The following is a 21,910-nucleotide window of genomic DNA, read 5'->3' as shown; positions in this document are numbered from 1 at the left end:
ATTCTTAAGTGAATAAAACGTGTTGAATAAAACATCATCTGGCTAAAAATGTCTCTCTTGTGCCTTTTTCATAAAAAGGGAAGAGAATGGGAGGCACTTTAAACCTGCAACTACAAAATAAAACAAGGTTGGTTTGGAATTGTCTTTTTTTGCTTAGGAAGGTTCCTAACTGAGTGAAATGACCCGGAAGCATTTAAGTGGCAGCCATGATAAGAGCAGTTTGAATTCTCTAAAAGCTAAGGAAAGGTGCGTCAATGCTTCCTTTATGACTTCCTTTAGCATAGGATACACTGGACCATCCTTTACAAAAGGAGATGAGAGAATGCCATCCCACAATTCCTTGCGGCCGAAACATTTAAAGCGACTCGCGCATCCGTCCGTTCATGAAACTAATCAGATTATAATCACCATAACACAGAGAACTCTGTCTTTCAAGAACAAGAGACTATGGCCCCTTCTAATACTCATGGAAAGAGTACAAAACAATAAAACTTTTCACCAGAGTAGGACTTAAAGGGATACTTCACCTGTTGAAACATGAATCTGTATTGACATTGGGTCTTATATGTAGTGGAAATGTGAAATACATTTTGATGTTGGTGCCTTTTTGGCCGGGAAAAGGCAGAAAGTGTCTTTTTGGCTCATGTGGATGAAAGACACCAAATCCCAGAATGCACAGCACCACAGGCCACTCCCACTAAGGTCCTCTATTTCAGAATCAGTATCAGAAATACAGAGGGAAATTCGATCGTTACAGTTTCTCCAAAATATACAATATAGCAGTAGAAATATAGTAAAACATTAACAGACATATTTACTTCAACACATAAGGCCTGTTCCTCAACTGATTCTAGAGTTCTTCCAGAAGGAATTGGCATCTTGGAAATTCCTGGCAGAAAACAGACTCTATGTCTGTGTCCATAGGCAAACAGTGAGAGCACCGACACTACCAGTCCGCCCGAGCTCGAGCCGGCCCGGGCTCCTCGTCCTCACCGCCACCGGTGAGGACAGGCCGGATGTGTGTCGCGCCGGCGCCGGCGGGCAGTGACCAGCGGCTGCCCCAGCGGCGAGTGGTGGCCCCTGTGGCCAGCAGCGGGAGGCCGCAACAGCCGAAACACAAGACCGGCCTGTCGGCAGCAGCCATCTCGCTGCTTTATTTATATTTTTTCGCCATTATCAGCTTTCTCCATAGAGCATGTTAGCATAGCTTCCAAGCAATATGGCAGACGTTAAGTTTCGATTCTGGGAGTGAGTTCCCACCCACTGATCTGTGATTGGTCTGTAGCTTCAGTGGTCGAAAATATGAGGAACTAGCGTTGTAGTTTCACACCGCTAACCGCAACAGCTTCCGATGACGCAAAATTACGATTTTTGCGTCACTGGAAGCTCCTTTTCAGACTTAGAAATACAAAGATTTCCCATCTCAGGGGAAAATGAGGGCGGGATGCACGACCATTCAAAAATACTATCAGGTTTCTAATAGATACAAAGCTTAATGCAAATAGGTGAAGTATCCCTTTAAGCGGAGACTACAGAGAAACAAGAGCAACTGTTACCTGACTACAAATCTACCCTAGAAATTTAAAAACTATAATGCATAGACAGTTAAGAAACTTTAATGTGATAGAGTCCACATCATTCCAAGGAAATAATATTTTTCCTTCATTTAAACAAGCAGAGACAGTGGTGTAATTTAAAATTTTATTATCAAATATTCTCTTTTAATATTCCTGCACCCTTTTATGAAAATCCGGGCAGTACTTTTTTTTTCAAAATTCCAAACACACATGTCAAAAAACACAAAGTAGAAGAAAGAAGCTCTTCTTTTTGTTGGAACAACATTTGAAGTGCTTTTAGCTGCTCATCTTCTCATCACTGCGATTCCTTAAGTTTTTCCTTAAGCTCATTCTGAGATTTAAAAAAAAAATCAACTTGTAAAAAAAGGACACTATTCAGAAGATTGTGGAAGACAGTACAAGAGTTTTACAAACAGAAAGTTGGGGTTTAGATCCCATGGGTAGGTATTTGCTGGCAAAGACAATAAACCAACTGATGTTAAACATTAGAGGTCTGCTTATGCAAGTGGATTTTTACAGTGCTGTTTGATTACAACAAATCATAGAAAGGAGATGCTGTGTCTAAATGTAGATTCAAGGAGACTCTGAAAGGTGCTTTGACTTAACTCAATCATAAGCTGGACAGCTCAAATGTAGTTCTGGATTTCACTGCCTGAGGAACATGTGAACAGGACTTTTCTTGTAGATCCTAAACCAGCTGTCATCACTTGATATCCCTCCTATTTTAAATGTGCTTTAAAGTCTTAGATGCTCTTTCTCACTGTACTGACAATTGTGTCCCTCAGGCACTTTACAAAAGCGGATACACAATCTGAAATCATAATCAGAAGTCATATGTGAGAGATCTATTCTAAATGCAGCATTAACAAGGATAGTTTCCCTCCTTACTACATGGGGCTCTCTGTATGTGATATATGCAATAACAATTCACTTAGTGTCACTCATTATGGTTTGAAGGCTGAGGCTTTTATATAAGGCACTTTCTGTTTTCATTCAGCAAGTCAATTTTTGTGTCTTTAAAGGCCCACTTTTTTTTTACATTGTGGTTTAACAAGAACACCGCCGTAATCAGCTTTTAAAATGTGTTGCAAAATGGCAGCACATGAGTCATAGTATATTATGTATTATGTTTAGCTTTAAGGCAATAAGGTCTGTAAGTGGCATTATAAAAAATAAGAGTAAACTTTGGTCCGAGACCTTCAACGTGCGCATTTTGACATCAACTATCTATAAGTAACTATTTTGCTTTGGAAAAGAAGGACTCTCCACAGTAATTTGAAGAAACATTTTGTGTTTCTGCACTTGTATAAAATCTACTACCTAAGGTTTTAAGTGGGCTAAAACAGCTACGCCGCAAAAATACTTAAAAAAAAAATTAGTGTATTTATTTTGTGTCAAGGAAAAGCTGAGCACGTAATACTGCATTGCATCTACCCGAATAACCATGTCTTACTAGCTGCATAACTGGACAACATCCACACACCTAGCACAGCAATAAAGTTGTTTTAAAATGCACACACAAAATATACAGTTTACCTGTTTCATGAACTGTAAATACCAGGTAACATATCTATCTTTTTTACCCAATGTTACAAAAATAATGGTCTCTTGAACAGTATCAGACATTTGTCATGTAAGTCAGTGCGACAGAAGGAAGTTCTCCCATGAAGTCCTTTGTAAAACTTTCTGTATAACTTTAAATGAACACATTTGTGTTTATGTTTTTCAGAACGGCAGAATGTCCATAAAGATTTTCTCCACTATTGGTGGAGGAGGGACTAGGTCCTCCAGTTTCAGGTAGAAGATTCGCTGTAGGCCCTGAGTGCATAAAGTCCTTAGTTCAGGGAGTTTGCCCAAAAGCCGTGAGAGATAGCTGGGCTGGGTCCGAATCGTTTCTGAACCATTTCCACTCACATGTTCCCTAAGACAAGTGATGAGATGATTCTGGAAGTCCTCCACCCGCTTTGGCTCTTTGAGCCCATGGCGATCTAGATGTAAAATATGGTTTTATAAGAAACATAGTACGGAATCATAACCATTTAATTTAGATTGTAACATGGTTTCAGCTGATTTCATGTAAAAGGAAATCAAACCAAGACTCTTACCAGTGATTATAACGAGTGCTGAAAGGCAGGCAAACAGGGACACATCCAGGTTCATGCGGTGAAGGTTCTGGGAGAAGTCCATGATAGAGTCGATCCAGTCACCAAAACTGCGGACGCACTGCAGTCGATGGAGTACCAAGCCATTACAAAAGATTAGCTTATCCTTCCCTGGATTTGACCTGCACAGTTTAGGAACAAATGTACAATAAATATATGGACTGGTGCTCTGTAATCAAGTAAAATACTAGAAATGGGCAATTTTAATAAACATTAAAAAGGCAGACCTGTATGCGAGTCGCAGAATGAAGAGCTCAACAAAGGCAGATTCTAGGAGTAGCTCCTGGTCCTCTGTGCAGAAATCTGTGAAGCCTGGGATGTTTTCAGCCCAAGATCTTATTACATCCAAAGAACCAGTCAGAAGGTCATAAAACTGCTGGATGTCACCGCTGTCCACCTTTTCTTTCAGGTTGTCCACTGTCTCCTGGTACTGTGGTTAACAAGAGAAAACAGTCAGTGCTACAAAACAAATTGCAATTAGTAAACTTTCTCTCTTTCTTTTCTATTTTTAAAGATTCATTTTTGGACTTAAGCCTTTATTAGATGAGGCGCCATGATCTTCCAACAAAACCTTCACCTCTTGTTCTACCTTTTATGTCTAAAAATCTGATCGGATCAAGGAGTTCTGGACATGTTGAAGTCTTGAGATTTACCTTGGAGTAATCAAGCTGTCCAATGCTTGGGTTTGAGTCCATGTCAGCCCTGACAAGAGAGGCTATGATGTTGACACTTGGGGTCGTGGATGAAGCCTCAGCTACATTCTTAGGTTTAGAGGGCAGGCGGCCCCGGCGCCCTTTCAGGCTGTCAGTGCGAACCACTAAGAAAGGGAAATGAAATTAACAGTTCAAGAACAACAAGTTTGTGATGCCCATTTTGCACTTTACACTGCCCTCTCAGTTTCAGTTTCGCCTTTTTCTGCAGCTGGCCCTATAAGGTTCTGTTAATATGTGTTTCCCCACTAGCTTTGCCGGTTTGTGATTGTCATATGTTAGTCACTGAAAACTGTAGGAGATCCTTTCATTACCTTCTTTAACCATCCCCACTACGAGACATTTCTGAAAACGACAGAACTGGCAGCGGTTCCTCCTCCTCTTGTCCACCGGGCAGTCTTTATTAGCAAGACACACATACTTTGCTTTTTTTTGTACAGTTCGCTGTAAGACAGAGAAAAAAGTACATCACTACAGTTATATAAAGCCTCAGATTTTATAATATAAAGTACTGAAATGCAAAGTATCTTATCTGTATCAACAAATAATCAAAGGTGCATGACTAATAAAGGCTCAATGTCTTATGTAAACTGAATGCTCATCAGCCAAACAAATATTATTTGTTTCAGGCTAAAACTTATTTTAAAATGTAAGTACAAACATGTATTAATAATTATTTTTTAAACAAAACAAATGTACTTAAATTGTACAAAATAAAAACTGACTTTTTACTGCTCTCTGGTGGACAAACCTTTTATGGTGTCACTGTGTTTTAACAAGCTCAACCATCTATTTGATGCATCTACTGCATTTCAATGTGACTTCACAGCCATCTTTTAAGGTAATACTAATATATCACACATAAGCCATCATTAGCCCAGGGAAACACTGTTCAGCTCTTTACCTTGAAGAATCCTTTGCAGCCCTCACAGGTGCGGACTCCGTAGTGCTGACAGGATGCATTGTCACCACAAACTGCACAGCGACCTTCACTGGACCCTGGGCTGTGGTTTTTGGGAGACGTCATGGCCCCATCCACTGTCCTAGGACTTTCGAGGGGTCTGTGGTCCAGGGAAATAGGGGGACAATGAAGTGGGGAGACATGCTGCTGAGGAGGCAGGAAGAAAGGGTCGTCCTGGTTCGACTCCTGATGCTGGCCCAAGGGAGAGTGCTGCTCTGGTGTGGGGCTGAAGGAGAAAAAAGAGAGCTGCTGGGCCATGGCAGCTTTATCAGCCACAGAGGCTTGGGGGGCTGAGGGGTAGGGGCTGAAAGGGGAATCCCAGACATGTACAGACTGCGTCTGGAAGCCTGGTGTCGGAGAAGAAGCAGTGGCATAGACTGGGCTGCCATAGTAGTCAGAGCCACATGAGGAAAGAGTTTCATCAAAGCAGCTGAACGCAAATGAACCTGGGTAACAGCCATACACCTGGAGATCATCCAGCTTGAAGGTTTGGCTCTGCATCTGAGGACTTTCAGTTACAGCGGTGTGGCTGAATGAAACTGTAGAGTTGGGAGGAGAGGTGGTGATCTTGCAAGAATAGCCATCAAACTCCCCCATGTACCCATTTCCCACCAAGGTGTTGATGCTGGGCAACGAAGATGTAGACAGCTGATCCGTTTGGCCACCGATGTCCATTACCAATTTGGCACTGAGGTCAGAATTCAAGAACTCAGAGCTGAAGAAGTTGTCATGGGGCATGGATGCATACTGTGTTTGTACACAGGACATTGCTATAGGACAAAAGGAAAGCCATAATTATTATTATGTAAAATAAACACCCAAAAGTTAGTTTTGTTTACTTTATGAAACCTCCTTTCATTTACACTTAAAAGTGAAAACAACTCAATAGTACAATTCAATTCTAATTTCATAATATTTTTGAAATAAGTGGTGACTTTAAGTGGTGACTTTTTCAAAATAAAAGCCAGTTACTTATATCATTGGGGACTGGGTCTCACCAGGAGTTGTCTGTTTACCCATTTGTTTTATCACAGGTAATAAAGGTCATCCCAGTAAAATAGAAATGTCTTAAATCAACTAGCTCAGCATGTTTAATCCTCCCTACTCCAAACAGTAGCCTACATTAACACATGGAACGGTCTAATTTCCCCTTCATGCCATTTGACTAGCTTCAGGGCCATTCCGTTTGCGTTAGAATATGCAAAGGGTGGTCCAGTGGAGCAATCAGATAATGTCAGCTATACTGTTACAGGCTGTTAATGCTCTGAAAACCTCCTTCAGTGGAGGGCAACCCTCTCACACAGGGGCTGTGCCAGGGAGTCTTGCAGATTGTATTTCAGGGTGGGCTGAATGCCAGCTGAAATGGGAAAGGTGGTAAAGCCTGTGTGTGATGTGTGTGTGTGTGTGTGTGTGTGTGCGTGCGTGTGCGTGCGTGCGTGTGTGTGTGTGCATGCGTGCATGCATGACATTTTTGGTGAATGGGCATGTATTCACAAGTGCAACTCTATGGGTTTGTCAATACATCACAGATAAAAACATTTGAGCATTACTTGAAAATTATTAAACCAGTTATTTATTTATTTTGTTTTTAATGTACAACTTAGTTATGTATTTTATCTAAATATCGTTCTTTGTAAATCTTCTCATACCCTATAACAGTGATAGACCAAACTACATGTTAAACAACTTGTGAAATCTTGAAGTCAGAATGTCAGCCAGATAGCTTATAAGCCTTTAGATACTCATGGTATAGTTGCAGCAGTAGTAGTATCAATACTATCAAGAATTACTTAATCAAAAAACAGTTTATAGGCTTATGTAGGCAACTCTAATTAGTGTTCAGTTCTTTGTTATAAAGGATAGCCTACAGAGGAGTTCATTGCACTTTATGTATTCCGTATAAAGTGACTATAGAGTGTTAATTATTGTAAAGTTATGTATTCCGTCTCATCTGACTGTAGGCTAGTTATGATATGGTGTGAAGACAAGCATAAACATCTGACGTAAAATTCATGTGACCCACTTAATTAATGAATATCAACAAAAAAATGTCATTTTGACTCACCTGGTTCATGTAAGTATCCAGAGTTTGAAGCTTTTCATTTATTCCAAATGAGTGAAACTGGTGACTGTCACCTCTGCCAGTTGCTGTGAGCGCATACACTCATTCAAACACATTCACACAAACACAGTGGGTCAGCCCGACGCAGGAGGCTCCATACACTCTTGCTTTATTTTGGATGCGTCGACAAAAAGGCGGGACCTTGACCAAACATGGTGAACAGGGCGGTGGAACGTTCCGGGTCAACAGCCAATCAGCATTGAATTCGAGACAGACGTTCTTCCGTGTGACGCAGGCACGGGATTCCATTGACGCAAGAGTCTGGGGAGCGTGCGTACTAATTATAACCAAACAACGACAGCGTGCTCACGTGGGGCTATTACAAGATGAAAAATGCTAAAAATAGCAGTAGTTTGGAGGTGCAGACATTTAACGTCTGTGGAAATGTTTATTTAAGAGACGTTCACGTTCAGGAAGCTGTGTAACCGTAAGACAGAACAGGAATGAAACATGTTTTTTTTTTTTTTTTAAGATAGACCTACTGAATTCACGGAGGCTAAGGTGGAAATCAGTACCCTCTATCTCTCTAAATGGTAAATATTCAGTGATTTTATACATTTACCCATAAATTATGGAGAACTAAGTTGTTTAATATTAAAGTTTGTGTTTTGGGATGTTTAAAAACAAAACATTATTGAACTTAAAGTTTCATGATTAAGATCAATTATTGTCTTTTTATTGTTTCTGTTTTGGTTCATCTAATTATCCATTCACATTATTTTATGATGTGTTTGATATTGAACACTTTGGATCCTCTACATGTATCTAGTATGAAGATACATTTTATTAACTTTATTATGTCAAGTTAATATAATTGATATTCATACTTAGACTCCATGCACCTTTGCAGTCGGTGAAGCTGTGCCAGAAAACTATACTCTGCTTCTTCTGTGGCCTTTAGTCTTTCGGCTAACATTTTAATTTGATAAATTTCCATTTATATATATATATATATATATATATATATATATATAGTATCTTCATCAAAATAAAAAAAATCTGTCATTACATAAGTCCTTCTAACCCAGATATGCACATCTCATTAACTTATTTTTACATAATAAGTTCTACAAGCTGTACCACCACATAGCCTTTGTCTTTACTATTGCTAGTAAGGACAGTCTAAGAACAGCCAAAACGACAAACAAGACAACAATAACAACAACTTAAGATTTTATTTCAAGAGCCTTAGAATAAGAAACCATGTCACATTGTAATGCCATCATCTGACAATTTACACTATGGATGTCACAGCTGCAGGTGTCCATCTGTCAGCATCAATTTTAGCCGCAAGTAATACCCCTTATGTCACAAGTTTTCCACAACTACCGCAAAGAAAAAACACACTAACACTTGAACCCTCTCTGGGGATGTTTTTGGGAAAGATCTGGTTTCCTTTTTGCAGAATGAAAGAGGGATCATGCAGGGTGAGAGGCTGCTGTGTTTTTTTTTAGATGATGGGAGATGGTGCAGGCCTGCCAGGAGCTGATGGAGTTCATCACAGGTATTTAAGCACCATGTTGTGTTGATAACTGTATGAAATAACAAACTAGACTGCACATCTCCATTCTATCTCCTTCAGTCATGCAATAGCACAAAGGCACGTAGTACACACATACTCTACATGAAGATACACTTACATTGATTGTTAAAATAAGCACATCTGACTGGTTAAATCATGACATTTGTGTTTTTCTGTTTTTTGGAGGAAGAAATTTTGTATTCCTATGAATACACATCAGCTGAAAGTCTCAAATTTAACACTTATTTATTATACTCTCTTACCCTTTTTTTAATTTACTTTTTACGAAACTTGAGTATTAACATTTTATGCTACTCCATTAAATCTCTAATGCATATTTTTCTTTGACCTGTTACTTTTATTTGACAGAATAAGTGTAACATTACAGATTCAGATTATCTAATCTACAAATGATGTATATAACAGCAGTGTAGTCTCATAAAATAGTAATTAGTATTCTGATATAGATATTTGTATATGAGCACTGTTACTTTATTAATTAAAGCATATTTTGTTGTTCATAATTTTGTAGGTTTAGTTTATTTTTACTGCACTGCAACTCCATTTGGTGATATTGGCCACTTGTGCACCTAAAGCAAAAGTTCCATCTTGTATACATTTGCATCAATACATTATGTTTTCATGTGGCAGATTTTTTATTCAGATGAAAATAAAACCTATTTGTAAAATGAGATTTTAGAGAAAATTAACATAATGAATGTATCCTTGCTTTGGCAACACTGAACAGAACATGTCCATCCAGAGTTTATATCTAAAATATTACATGCAATGTATTCCTTTGAAAATATATTTCTATCTCTCCTCTCCTCTTTATATAAATGTTTAACCTCTTAATGAAAACTAAGAATGGTAGGACACTTTTTGATGTAAGATAGAGTACATTAAAACATTTGTGAATGAACTTTATTACATTTTGAGATTGCCTCAAGTTAAAAGTAACAGTTAAAGATTTGTTTTTTATAAGCTGCATAATAAATACTGAGATGCCTTATGGTAAATGTCTGTTCATTCCATTGTACTGCAGACAGTAAAAGCTCTTAAAATACAATAAACTCAAACACAACTCCATTATCCGCCCGTAACAAGACATGACAACAACACAAATCAGCATAAAGATAATACATTATCCTACATCATGTATATGCACAGGAAGTACAATTAATATTCAACACAATACAGGCTGCTGAAGACTGAGATCACATAATAGATGTCACTGAGAAAAGCTTTACCTCAGCCTTTTCTTTGCTTCCTCTCCAGCCTCAAAGTATGTGTAATATATTTTGAATGATTTCATAATTAGTATTATTTGAATATATAAAGTTTCTGTGTATGTTCTAACTATGTTGAGAAGGTTGAAGACTGAGGGAGTCCTGTTACATACATAATGTAAATACTTAAATCGTAAGTCAGGTGTAATGAAACTTACATTTTTCTTTCCAAAGCATCATAATTTATGAAAATCAATGGAAAGCTGTTTTATACTAAACTTGATAAATTTAAGAAAGCTATTCAGTACTTTCAAAGTAAAATCTTTTAGCACACTGTCACATTTAATCAAGTGTTTCTCACATTATTTCTTCAACACTGAGTCCCTAGAAACAATGATACAAATACATGATGTAGTATTCTTTTGGGTTGATGAACAGTGACAGTAAAAGACATGAGAAAGACTGGTAAGATAGTGATGATGAACACAGTGAACTTCTAAAGGCTAAACAAAGCCAGTTCATTATTTACTGCATCAGGAAACATTCACAAAACTCAACTAATCAATTCTGTAATTAGATAAACCGAGGATAAAAAGCAGTCACAACACAACTCGCCCTGTGCTAAAGGTAAAATAACATGCTCAGCACTTTAGTATACAAACAAAATGAATCAATCACATTTAAATTGGCACACAGCAATCAGTTGCACTTTTAATTTGTTCTCTGCACAAGTGCAAGCTGTCTGTACTTTGTAAGGGAACAGGAGCAAAAAATAGACATACATAAAAACACCTTATGGTGTAAGCACAGAGTTGAACACTGCATGATGGACTTCCTGTTTGTAATACTGCAGCATTTTTAACAATAGAGTCCGCCTGGTCTGTTGGGATGCTCAGCAAACTGAAGGATGAAGTGGAAATGTAAATCTATTTGAGGTGAAAGAAGCCAGACGATTTCGCTGGTGCAGCCATCAGCATTTGAGCTTGGTTCTTGTGGGTTATGTGGATCTATGATTTAAAAAAAAAAAAAAAAAAAAAAAAAAAAAAACATGAGTGAATTTGTGTTAAAAAGATAGAAAATTAAATGTCTACATTTATAACTGCCATTTACAAGATCCCCAAAAACATCAGTCTGTTCAACAAAAGGTAATAGGGTGTTCTATTTGAATATGTCATGTCGTGATTATTAGAACTGAATTTGTTTGGTCAATGACACTTACAGTACATGGAGGCTGCATCCAGGGCTCCCCATCGATTTGCATGGGCAGGGCTTTGATTGTCCTGCAAACAGGGAAGAGAGTAAATTATATGTAATTGTAAAGTACTAATCATACTGTTTTGTACGGATTGTATTTGTTTAAACACAACAGCATGGAGGGAGACCAAATACAAAGGGTCTCTTAACAAGAGGATCAATACAAAACAAAAGCCAAACATTTTACATAATACTTTTTAGCTAAGCCAACATTTTTGACGTTTGTTTTTGATCTTGTATTATGTGTTGTTGTTATCTTCAGCTCTATTATATCATCTGTTGTTATTTCTTCAGGTGAGAATAAACACCTGATGGTGATTTGTGAAGTCTGTGCCAGTCTGTGTCCAGCACTTTTCAGTCCAGTGTAGATCTGTCCCATCTCGATTACTCCTTCCAGCCCCACCACCTCCAAACGCTTATCACTCATATCTGCAGAGTGACAACATGCACTTACACATAGATCAAGTTCAACGAGTTTTTAAAAGATAAAAACAACAAACAGGAGAAGGATGATGGCAGCTAGAGAATATATTTTGTATTGTGTTGTAATGTATAAATGAAAACTCATCCATCCAGTCTCACCTTGTGGGATAGTTTTAAGAAGTTCATGGTCAGTGATGACGTCACTGTGCTCCACCTCTGTCCCACTGTCAGGCTTCTTGGACTCGCCCCACAGGTTGGAGCCACCATGCATGCTGGGTATGTTGAGGACAGCTATGCCCTCCAGAGACATGCTGCTCAGGTCCAAACTTCTCCCACTGCACTGGTGGAGGATAAGAAACAAGCCATATAAAGAACTGGACCTAAGCAAATTTACTGATGAAATATGGTTAGTTTTGATACCACAGCTACAGGACCGTGTTAGAATCTGTTACCTCAATTGTGAGACAGTCCTTCAGCCTCTTGCAGGAGGAAGAGATGGTCTCAGAGGTAGCAAACTCAAAATACCAAAGTTTGTTCTTCATTCTTAAAAACATCAGAGAACAAGAAACTTAATGGAGACAAAAATAGATGTTTCACTTTCTCACCTTTCATTCAAACAGTTCTGCAAATCCTCACCTGCTGTTGAACCTCTGGGGGTGTTTCTCTCTCATGGAGTGGAAACGATGAGCAATAGAGGCGTCCTACTCGCATGAAAAGAAACACAATCATATAAAGTTATTTAGGAAAGATTATAAAAAACAATGTCGCGTTGTGCATAATCCTGTTGATATGACAGTGATTCACCACTCCAATAGAGAAGTAGTTGTTGATGATCTCGTAGGGCACAGGGTCTCCGGCCTCCTGGGGGTCATCTGGTATCACCTGGATGCTCCAGCGGTCCATTTGAATCAACTGGCTGGCTTCGATCTCCTTCAGGGTTTCTCTCAGGTCTGAGCCCTCGTAGCCTTTCATAGGATAACAAAAGTTGGTGAAAATGTGTAAAACATACGGCTCTGATGCTTCAGTTTTAGTAGAGGTAAGGTGTTACCTCCTCCCCAGCGTAGGCAGCGAGCCATATCATTCCCTGTGCCCAGAGGCAGGACAGCTACAGGAGGATGCACCTGCAGGTCTGCTTTGTCTGAAACCACAGCAACAATATAGCTTTAGAGATTATTTGTCACAATTTACTTTTCAGAAACCTCGAGAGACATACAGCACCTATAGCATCCAGCAGCCACCCGACCGTGCCGTCTCCTCCACACACCAGGATCCTGTACTCGTGTAGATTGCGAAAGAAGTGGAGTCTGAAGAAACAAAGACAACATTAATGTGAAGAACTCAAACAAAACCAAGACAGTATGTCCCTAAGTGTTTTAAGTAGACTGTACCCTGGTGTAGGGCCTCCATTGGACAGGTTGTACACCTGACGTGGATTCAGCAGGTACTGGAACTTCCTGAGTACTCTGTGAAAAACACAGAGAAACGCCAGTTAAAAATCCAGATAACAAGTGAAACAAGCAAAAGTCAAATTCTAAAATAGAGTACTCTTTCAATAGTGGTAGTAATAAAGACACAAACATATCTAGTGCTTTGGTTTCCTACCGTTCACCCTGCTTCCCTCCACTTTTTGGGTTTACAAACACCAGCAGTGGGTGGGTGTCAGGAATTGGATGAATCTGAAGAAAGATTCAAAAACAGATTAAGATCTGATGGATTATGTGTCATGTATCAGAAAAAAGATATGTAAAGATACAGTATATGGATCAAGCTGTCAGTCAAGCTAATCTGCAGGTTTAAATGACAACCATTTATGAGGAGGCATCCTACAAACATCTGCTGCCGTAAAACAGAAGATTTAGCTTCTTTTTACCCGTTTTATTTGAAAGAAAATAGTCTTTGTTTACACATTACCATAAAAGATTCAGGTGTGTTTCATTTCTTGCAACATGTATTTTTCTTTTATTTCAACACTGATAGAAAACAAATAGTTACTGAAGAATTTTCTAGATTTCAGAAATATATAACTGAAAAATAAGTGCAGTGAATATTTATCAAATATTCTTCTTCATTCATTCATTAGATAACAGGAAACGAGCAGCAGCGCTTTAATGTACATCTTGTGTATAAATTCAGTAAGCTACAGGTTTTATTGTCATTGCATGAAAGTCATGAAGAATCACTCAAATTGGAGATTCTAATGGTATGAATATGGTAGCTGGAGCAGACAGGACATTGCAGAGAAAACATGAATGGGACAGCTGAAGAATGAAGTGTTGGGAGGATTTGATGAAAACAAACCTGCAGGACGTGACCGTCAGGGGTGACGTTCAACAAGTTGCTGTCCTCCTCCTGCAGGATAAAAAACAAAACAAACCGACCATTAACAAATTATAATCTTTAAAAAGCCAAATGTATATTGTTTGTGTAAATAGTGTTGGCTGTATATTGTTTATTTTTTACTTTTGAGACGGCGTATATAGCCCATGGAGGCAGTATGTGATCCCTCTGTGGTCCACAGTCACAGGACGATGTACCAGTGAAAACACAGTCATCGTGACGCTTCAAACGAGACAAGACTCTGTGAGCACAGGAAAAAGATCTTCTCTGTATTAGAGTTAAGAAAAAAACAGTCCTCACCATATCATGGCACCACACACAACGCCTCCCGGCTAAAGTTTTGATCTTCTTGTGGCAGACCTGACACTTTGTGGAGTTGCAGTCTGCTCGGATCCAGTCATGAGAAGGTACCTGAGAAACAGAAGAGCAGACACAAAGAGGTGGAGGAAAAGGTGTGATGCAACATTATCTTGTTTACACTAATGCAAATCTTGGAAATAGAGAAGATGTACAGAGCAGACCGTGATCCATAACTTAAAAACAAAGACACAATTTTGGGCTTAACTGTTTCAGGAAATTCCCGAGCCTTTTCAAAACATTTGTATGTATATTTGTTGCATGATTTTAAAAGTTACAATCTTAAGTTTCAATAAGTGAGGTCTCCAGCAGGCTGCTTAGGACAGAGTAAGGAAAGTTAGGTATTGTGAGGCATGGTATGGAATTATGCATGGTTTGTTATGGACTTTTTCTGTGATTTATTAGATCACCAGTCATCCATTATTAATATAAAACTCAATGGCTCCTTATAAATGTAACTATTAGTTTGAAGAAAAACAGAACAACAAATGAAAGAAAATTAAATTAAACGGGTTGATGTACTCCTTACATTAATCTCTTGTTTAGATTTGACAAATGTCCGCGCGCAGGGTTCAGGATTTTTGTTTGCACACTGACTGTGGACGGTGTACTTGCAACCTGCAAAGAAAAAACAGGAGGGTCAAGACAAAGCCTCTTTCCCCTAAGTCACTTTATTCTGTTGCAATGAATAGACATGTCTTCATCATTTGTGCGGTGTCACTGAAAATAATGGACGGTAAAAATCTATATCTATATTTGTACTGTGTGAGGTGCTTGGCTGCCCCCTGCTGGCAGCTGTGAGCTCTTACAGGTGCAGCAGAGTCCCTGCTTCCCGACGCCGAGCAGCATGTTCTGACACACGCTGCAGTATGTCGGCTTGTTAAAGTGCTTCATCCTCCAGATATGCTGCCCGTCCCTCTCTGTCATCTGTGAGTGAGGGCACAACTAAAATAATTACTAAATACAAGAAAAAATTATGATCACACTATAAATGCTACACTTTGACTTTGAGGTAACATTTGCAGTTGGGTTAAAACATAAACAAAACAGAAGATGATGAGAGAAATTGCAGTGTGGTTTAGTGTTGAATGTTTGCTGTGTCACCTTCAGTCCAAGTAGAACCAGTAGAGGTACATTGTTCATGCCCCCCTTCACCCACTCCTCCAGAGTGACAGTCCCACTGTCATCCACATCTATGGCTGTCATCATGTCTTTCAGCACCTGTCCAATTACAAAAAACACTGACTCAGCTTTTATCATCTTACTTCTTTTATAACTCTCAGCTGCTGTTATGAAGCTATCTGTCAATTTCAAACAAGCTGCAATACTTTTCCAAACTATCGATAAATCACACACCACATGAAGACTTTCGTTTTTTACAGGAGCAAATAATTTCATGGTAGAATAAAAAATCTAATAAATGCACACGCATAACCATCTGAAAAAAGATATCAAATGAGACTTTTCATACTGGTCTGAGTTCAGTCACATCCCAGCCTAGGTAATTAGCGGCTCGCATCATCTGGGTGATAATACGATCCACCTCCTAGAGGAGAGACAACATGGATTACACGCTCAGCGGATTTGATAAGACCTTATCTGTCTTTATAAATGTGCAAAATAGTGTGAATGCTGACTATTTAAAATACATTCAAAACCAACCACTCAGTTAAAATAGCTATACAAGTCCATTAACCCAGATTTGACAGAAACAAAGAGATCAATAAGAACAACTTGTCGATGACGCAGATTCACTTACAGAGCTGTCCAGGAGCTTGTTGCAATCTTTGTCGTAAAGCTTGAAAGTAACTACAAAGATAAATCATTAATGAATGTTCATTAAATGCAATTTCAATGTATTTAACATGTCAACAAATATTCAAAAGTAATGACACCAACATTCAAGCTTCTCCCGGGGCTGTCCCTCCTCCAGCACTGTGAAGTAACAGGACACATCACGAAGAAAGACCCCACCTGAAGGAAATGGAAACTCTGAGCAAACCAGGAAACTTTATTTCACTTCTAAAGTCAAACATTAAAACCTAAAATCATGTATTTTTTTAACAGATTGGTTATTGCAACAGTGGCACTAAACTCAAACGCTCTTCTTGAAGGGTCCTCTTTCATTTTATATAGAACTATGAGGTTAAACATCAACAATAAAACAAATTGTCCAAAGGGGAATACTCTGTGGAATTCTTCTTGTCACTTATTCTTTTCCAAATTCTGTTGTATATTCCCACCCAAAGATGATTGTGACTGCAGAACTCTGGGTTTTTCCTCTAAACATTCTCCAAACTTGTATATTGGACCTTTAAAGTTGAAGTACCTCCTTTATAGGGGGGGCTCTTTAAGGACCCATCCAGATCTACATGTTGAAAATACCGATACAGGCGCTGGCAGAAATGTGCAGGTAAATCATCCACTTCCAGGTAGGTCTTTAGAAAAAGACAGAAGCCCACTGCATCGACGCACTGTGGAGAAAAAATAAACCTATTATCAGAACAGACTAAAGGTCAGTTGAGTGAAAGAGGTAACATTTGCATTTATGGTGATCTTTTATTTCACTGAAGCTGTAATGTCTGGACAGTTTTTTTTTAATGATAATACATCATCACAATCAGATTCCCAGAGAAACTATGTCATTTGTAGCTAATTACAGGAAAGAAGAGACATATAATCAAACTTCACTTCCATAAGAAATAGGAAATTACTCTCCTCATAAATCAAATGTTACCTCATGTTCCCCTGTCCAGAAAACTTACCTCTCTAAAGCTGTGCTGTGCCAGTCGACCCCCAGGATGGAACTCCTTGATCACATCTTTCACCCTCAAACTGCTGTCTGCAAAGAGGGGGAAAAAGAGGCTAGTGAGTGGCACATGGATAAAGAATAATATCTAAACTTAGTAACCCATTCAGTTCTTTGTGTATTTTCTTTGATCATTTATTACATGTGTCCTGAGTGCTAAAAACAGGAGACAAACACTAATTGTTGAAATGGACGTAAAGGGTATTAAATCTGCTTTCAGATGAAACACACAGCAATGTTCAGGTCCGGAGAGAAGCAGGCGTAATTATCCATCTGTCCATTATCAAACAGTGCAAAGTCTCTCCCCCCACCAACACTAAAAGCTTACACACCCATTTCATTCCTTTCAAAGCTTTTAAGTGTACCCAGCAATATTTTTAGCCCGATCCCTGTACTTTTTGTTTCCTGTCAACAAGTCTATCAAAAACTGCACAGCTCAAATCCCCTGGTGCAAAAATGCACTTACAATCAGGAGATGTTGTTTGTGTTTTCGTGTTGACGCTGAATGAGCCTCCAGAGAAACACTCGTTTCAAACTCCCTCAGCCTCAGTGTACAATGATTAGTGACTACTTTCACTTTTATGAGAATTTTGAAACTTTTAAAGTTTGAGAGTGACAGGAAACACATAAAAGTCAGTCAGATATAAGAAATTGATCACATTCAGAGCTAACTTTCAAAAAAAGGAGATGCTGTCTACTGTTCCTCTTTTGTGCCATTTTCAACCATTAAATGTGGATTTATAAAAATCTGGTAAGAAATGTCAATATTCACACTAGTATTGATGTTTTTTTAATCACAGAGCAATAATATGAACAAGTTAATGGCTTTCAAAATATGCAGTACCTCTAAAAAAATGAAGAAGTTAGATCTGACCATGGTTGTTTTATATTACAGTAAATTATTAGAATATTGTAACATGTAGGGCCCAAATGATATGGAGTTTTTGGGTCGATATTGATATTGGGTAGAGAAAAAAATCTGATACCGATATATCGGCCGATATCTTTCTTTGATCTGTAGAGATAGATAGATTTAGATATACACATTTATTGCATTGATCCCTCAAATGCAGTTATCAAACACTTGTGGAAAATATATAGAGTACGACGTAGACAAGATGGTCACTCAAGTGGAAAGCAACTGTGCATGTAAGTGCATCACCGCTTGACAGAGTACTGCTTGTTGTAATCTATATAACACACTCTGCTGGTGAAACAGTTCTCATAGTTTAATAAAATGAAACTCAAATGAAATGCTATTGACTGGTGAACATAAATCTAGAAATATCTGCAATAAAATTAGCCGATACCGATAGTCACTCGATGTGCGAATATTGGCCAATATTATCAGCTGGTCGATTAATCAGTCAGGCTCTACTAACAAGTGTAATATGTACTTAATAAAAAAAACTTTATTTACATTCCAACAAATCGTCAAGCTATTTAGTTCTAATTTTATATAAAGGCACCCCTTAGAGAAAGGATGAGCGTCATAAAACATCTCTTCAGCTGGTCTTTTCATGATTTGCACACATTGTCAACCTGCCAGTAATATCACTGATAGCTACTGTTATATTAAGTGAATGGGTGAAAACTGGAACTTACATTCCATGTACTGCTGCAGCTGGATGAAATCCACAGCAGTCAGTGACCCTTCAGTGTCATCAGAGGAGGCCATGCCAGTCAGCTGAGTGGAAAAAAAAAGGACACACAACCAAGAGGTCAGGAAGGAGCAGACCACATGATGAGATGCTCACCTCCAGAGATTCTCCAGCAACAAGGAGATATCTTTGTGTATTGGGTGTCAGGTCAGCCACTGTTTTGGCAGTGACTCACAACTGGTTAGCCTTCATTCTTTGGCTTGTACATGCTAGTAGTAAGTCAAACACTCTTCTCTCCATAGATACTGATCAAGCACAGTGTCTGTTTCAAGGTTTTTAGACTGTCTGGGACTTCACTTTACCTGTTAAATGCTAGGAAATTAGGAATCACTGTTGAAATTACACCTTGTGTGCTGCATTTAAAGACTTGTGGAAATGTTGTGGTTGTTTCTAAAATGGAAATGCCTAGTATGAATATAGAGCTGCTTGTAATAACATAAGAGACTACAGAGTTTGATGATCAAATAATTGAAAATAACCTGCCACCATCAAAAAATAATAAAATACATGGAGAGATGGGTCTATAGATTGTGTGGAGAAATACATAAAATACAAATAAACCTTTGCTCTACCAGTCTGCAATCCCAAATTAAATATGGTAATTTCCAATCAGTATTATCAGTTTATCATGTTTAGTTTAGCTCAAGCTGATCAGAAATCATCAATAATGTCACAAGCTTTTAAAAAGGCGACTAAGCTGTAAAACTGAACTGAACTGCACTCCCATTATCTCTGTAGTTGCCAGACAGGTGTTCATTCGTCCAGACAGGAAGAAGTATATGAACCCTTACTTACCTTTCTGTCTTCTCAGACCTCAGTAGGAGTAAACATTCAACTGTCCCCAAATCGGAGCTCTGCAATACGGAACTTTTTGATGTTGTATGACAGCAGCTGGAGGTTGTGGGTAAATGTGTGCCGCGCGGTATTAGAGGATAGAAGGGATTAAGAAGGGGCGGAGGAGGAGCTTTAAGTGGCACTGCCTCGCGCGTGTGCACTCAAACACACATACATGCACGCGAACCTGTGGGATTTATGATAGCAACAAATCAGCACTACTAAATACTACTTTAAACCCCCAAACGTCAATGACTTTTAGACTTCCTGGTTCCCAGTCTTGATGTGAATGAAGCGATGGATGACTGATTTAGGCTACATTACTTAAGAGTTTATAAGATCTGAAAAGCATTATTTAAAAAACATTTTTGGCGGTCCTTCCTAGAAGTCTTCACTGATGCTCTCAATTCAAAATGAAGTACTTTTGCAAATTGACATTAGTAAGATTAGCAAAGTGTACACAACATGGTGGATAGTTTGACACACCTTGAACAAGCTAGCAGGGGCAATTACATGTAATTAAAGGGATACTTCACCTGTTGAAACATGAATCTGTATTGACATTGGGTCTTATATGTAGTGGAAATGTGAAATAAATTTTGATGTTGGTGCCTTCTTGGCCGAGAAAAGGCAGAAAGTGTCTTTTTGGCTCATGTGGATGAAAGACACCAAATCCCAGAATGCACAGCACCGCCGGCTACTCCCACTAAGGTCCTCTAGTTCAGAATCAGAATCAGAATCAGAAATACAGAGGGAAATTTGATCGTTACAGTTTCTCCAAAATATACAATATAGCAGTAGAAATATAGTAAAACATTAACAGACATATTTACTTCAACACATAAAGCCTGTTCCTCAACTGATTCCGAGATTTCTTCCAGAATCAAGACACAAGACCGTTCAGTTTCGATTCTGGGAGTGAGTTCCCACCCACTGATCTGTGATTGGTCTGTAGCTTCAGTGGTCGAAAATATGAGGAACTAGCATTGTAGTTTCACACCGCTAACCGCAACAGCTTCCGATGACGCAAAATGACGATTTTTGCGTCACTGGAAGCTCCTTTTCAGACTTAGAAATACAAAGATTTCCCATCTCAGGGGAAAATGAGGGCGGGATGCACGACCATTCAAAAATACTACCAGGTTTCTAATGATACAAAGCTAAAAGCAAATGGGTGAAGTATTACTTTAAGGGAGGGTGAAGAACCATAAAGTATAAATCAATATAGATAAGAGGTGCTTGGGTAATGAGTGTAAATATACAGGAGATAAAATTCCAACTGCAAATCGCAGGCTGGTTGGCAGTTCAAAGGTTTAATTCAGAGGAGGTAACAGGATAGAATATAATAAATCTTGTCCACCAGCGGTGGAAATTGGCCTCATGCTCTCCAGATACATAAAACAGTGTAAAACATTCAGGCAATCAATAACACAGAAAACATAGCAGCAATGTTTACACATTAAGAACAGTTCATACCATGATTCAGGCATGAGTGCCTGTCTGTCTGCTTTATAATTCAAGGTTCAATAATCAAAAGCCAAGATTATGTGTTGAAAGCGTTGGATACCTTTTAATGCGTGTCAAGCACCTTTGGGCTGCATTTACATAGCGTACTATAAATAACCCTCGAGCAGTAAACTAAAACAAAAGTTTAATGAACACCTCTTAATCCAAGGAAATTAGGAAAAATATACAGAACATAAGAATATATATATTTATCAACTCACTCATTCACTCTACCTTAACAGATTAATGCCTGTTTCGTTTAGCTGATAGCGGGTTAAATTTTCAATCTTTCTATTATATGTATGTGTGTAAGAGTGTGTGTATGCATACATGTCTCCTGACACATCTTTTATATTTTTTGTTAATCCTATTAGATGTATTCTTATATGTGTGCTAATAAATAAATAAATAAATAAGAAAAATATTGACCATGAAGATGCAGGGCT

The 21,910-nt window shown here is 38.5% G+C and overlaps 2 protein-coding genes across 3 annotated transcripts; both read right to left on the bottom strand.

The window, feature by feature from the left end:
• Positions 1-1,687: 1,687 nt before the first annotated feature.
• LOC132977861 (probable nuclear hormone receptor HR38) lies at positions 1,688-7,616 on the bottom strand. The gene is made up of 7 exons (XM_061042756.1): positions 7,476-7,616; positions 5,354-6,180; positions 4,764-4,893; positions 4,393-4,556; positions 3,967-4,169; positions 3,683-3,861; positions 1,688-3,565 (listed from the first exon to the last, which is right to left on the bottom strand). Exons 2-7 carry the CDS (start codon positions 6,176-6,178, stop codon positions 3,303-3,305), a joined length of 1,764 nt encoding a protein of 587 aa, XP_060898739.1. The 5' UTR covers positions 6,179-6,180; positions 7,476-7,616; the 3' UTR covers positions 1,688-3,302.
• A 2,336-nt stretch (positions 7,617-9,952) lies between these two features.
• On the bottom strand, positions 9,953-20,078 carry dgkab (diacylglycerol kinase, alpha b). Of its 2 annotated transcripts, XM_061042754.1 has the most exons (24): positions 19,920-20,076; positions 19,069-19,150; positions 17,420-17,496; positions 16,984-17,128; positions 16,554-16,628; positions 16,414-16,463; positions 16,126-16,200; positions 15,759-15,875; positions 15,464-15,581; positions 15,184-15,272; positions 14,598-14,708; positions 14,421-14,519; positions 14,259-14,309; positions 13,563-13,636; positions 13,349-13,423; positions 13,179-13,264; positions 13,009-13,098; positions 12,765-12,925; positions 12,597-12,661; positions 12,413-12,503; positions 12,120-12,300; positions 11,846-11,966; positions 11,503-11,563; positions 9,953-11,290 (listed from the first exon to the last, which is right to left on the bottom strand). In XM_061042754.1, exons 2-24 carry the CDS (start codon positions 19,139-19,141, stop codon positions 11,210-11,212), a joined length of 2,166 nt encoding a protein of 721 aa, XP_060898737.1. In that variant the 5' UTR covers positions 19,142-19,150; positions 19,920-20,076; the 3' UTR covers positions 9,953-11,209. The 2 variants fall into 2 exon arrangements, 1 of the variants encoding a protein (XP_060898737.1); XR_009673855.1 differs by lacking the exons at positions 9,953-11,290; positions 11,503-11,563 and having other exon boundaries at positions 12,120-12,295; positions 19,920-20,078.
• Positions 20,079-21,910: the final 1,832 nt, after the last annotated feature.

This window comes from Labrus mixtus, chromosome 7 (genome assembly GCF_963584025.1).
Source record: "Labrus mixtus chromosome 7, fLabMix1.1, whole genome shotgun sequence".
Taxonomy (NCBI): Eukaryota; Metazoa; Chordata; class Actinopteri; order Labriformes; family Labridae; genus Labrus; species Labrus mixtus.
This window is presented reverse-complemented; position numbering and strand designations above follow the sequence as displayed.

Bases quoted from the DNA above. Each gene is read 5' to 3' on its own strand.
- LOC132977861 (XM_061042756.1), bottom strand. From the start codon at position 6,178: ATGTCCTGTGTACAAACACAGTATGCATCCATGCCCCATGACAACTTC. The intron at 4,170-4,392 runs GTAAATCTCAAG...TGTTAACCACAG, and splicing joins GACAGCTTGATTACTCCAAG to TACCAGGAGACAGTGGACAA. The intron at 3,566-3,682 runs GTAAGAGTCTTG...TTTTACATCTAG, and splicing joins AGCACTCGTTATAATCACTG to ATCGCCATGGGCTCAAAGAG.
- dgkab (XM_061042754.1), bottom strand. From the start codon at position 19,141: ATGGCCTCCTCTGATGACACTGAAGGGTCACTGACTGCTGTGGATTTC. The intron at 17,497-19,068 runs GTAAGTTCCAGT...CCCTCTTTGCAG, and splicing joins GCTGCAGCAGTACATGGAAT to ACAGCAGTTTGAGGGTGAAA. The intron at 15,876-16,125 runs GTATGAAAAGTC...GTAATTGGACAG, and splicing joins ATGTGACTGAACTCAGACCA to GTGCTGAAAGACATGATGAC.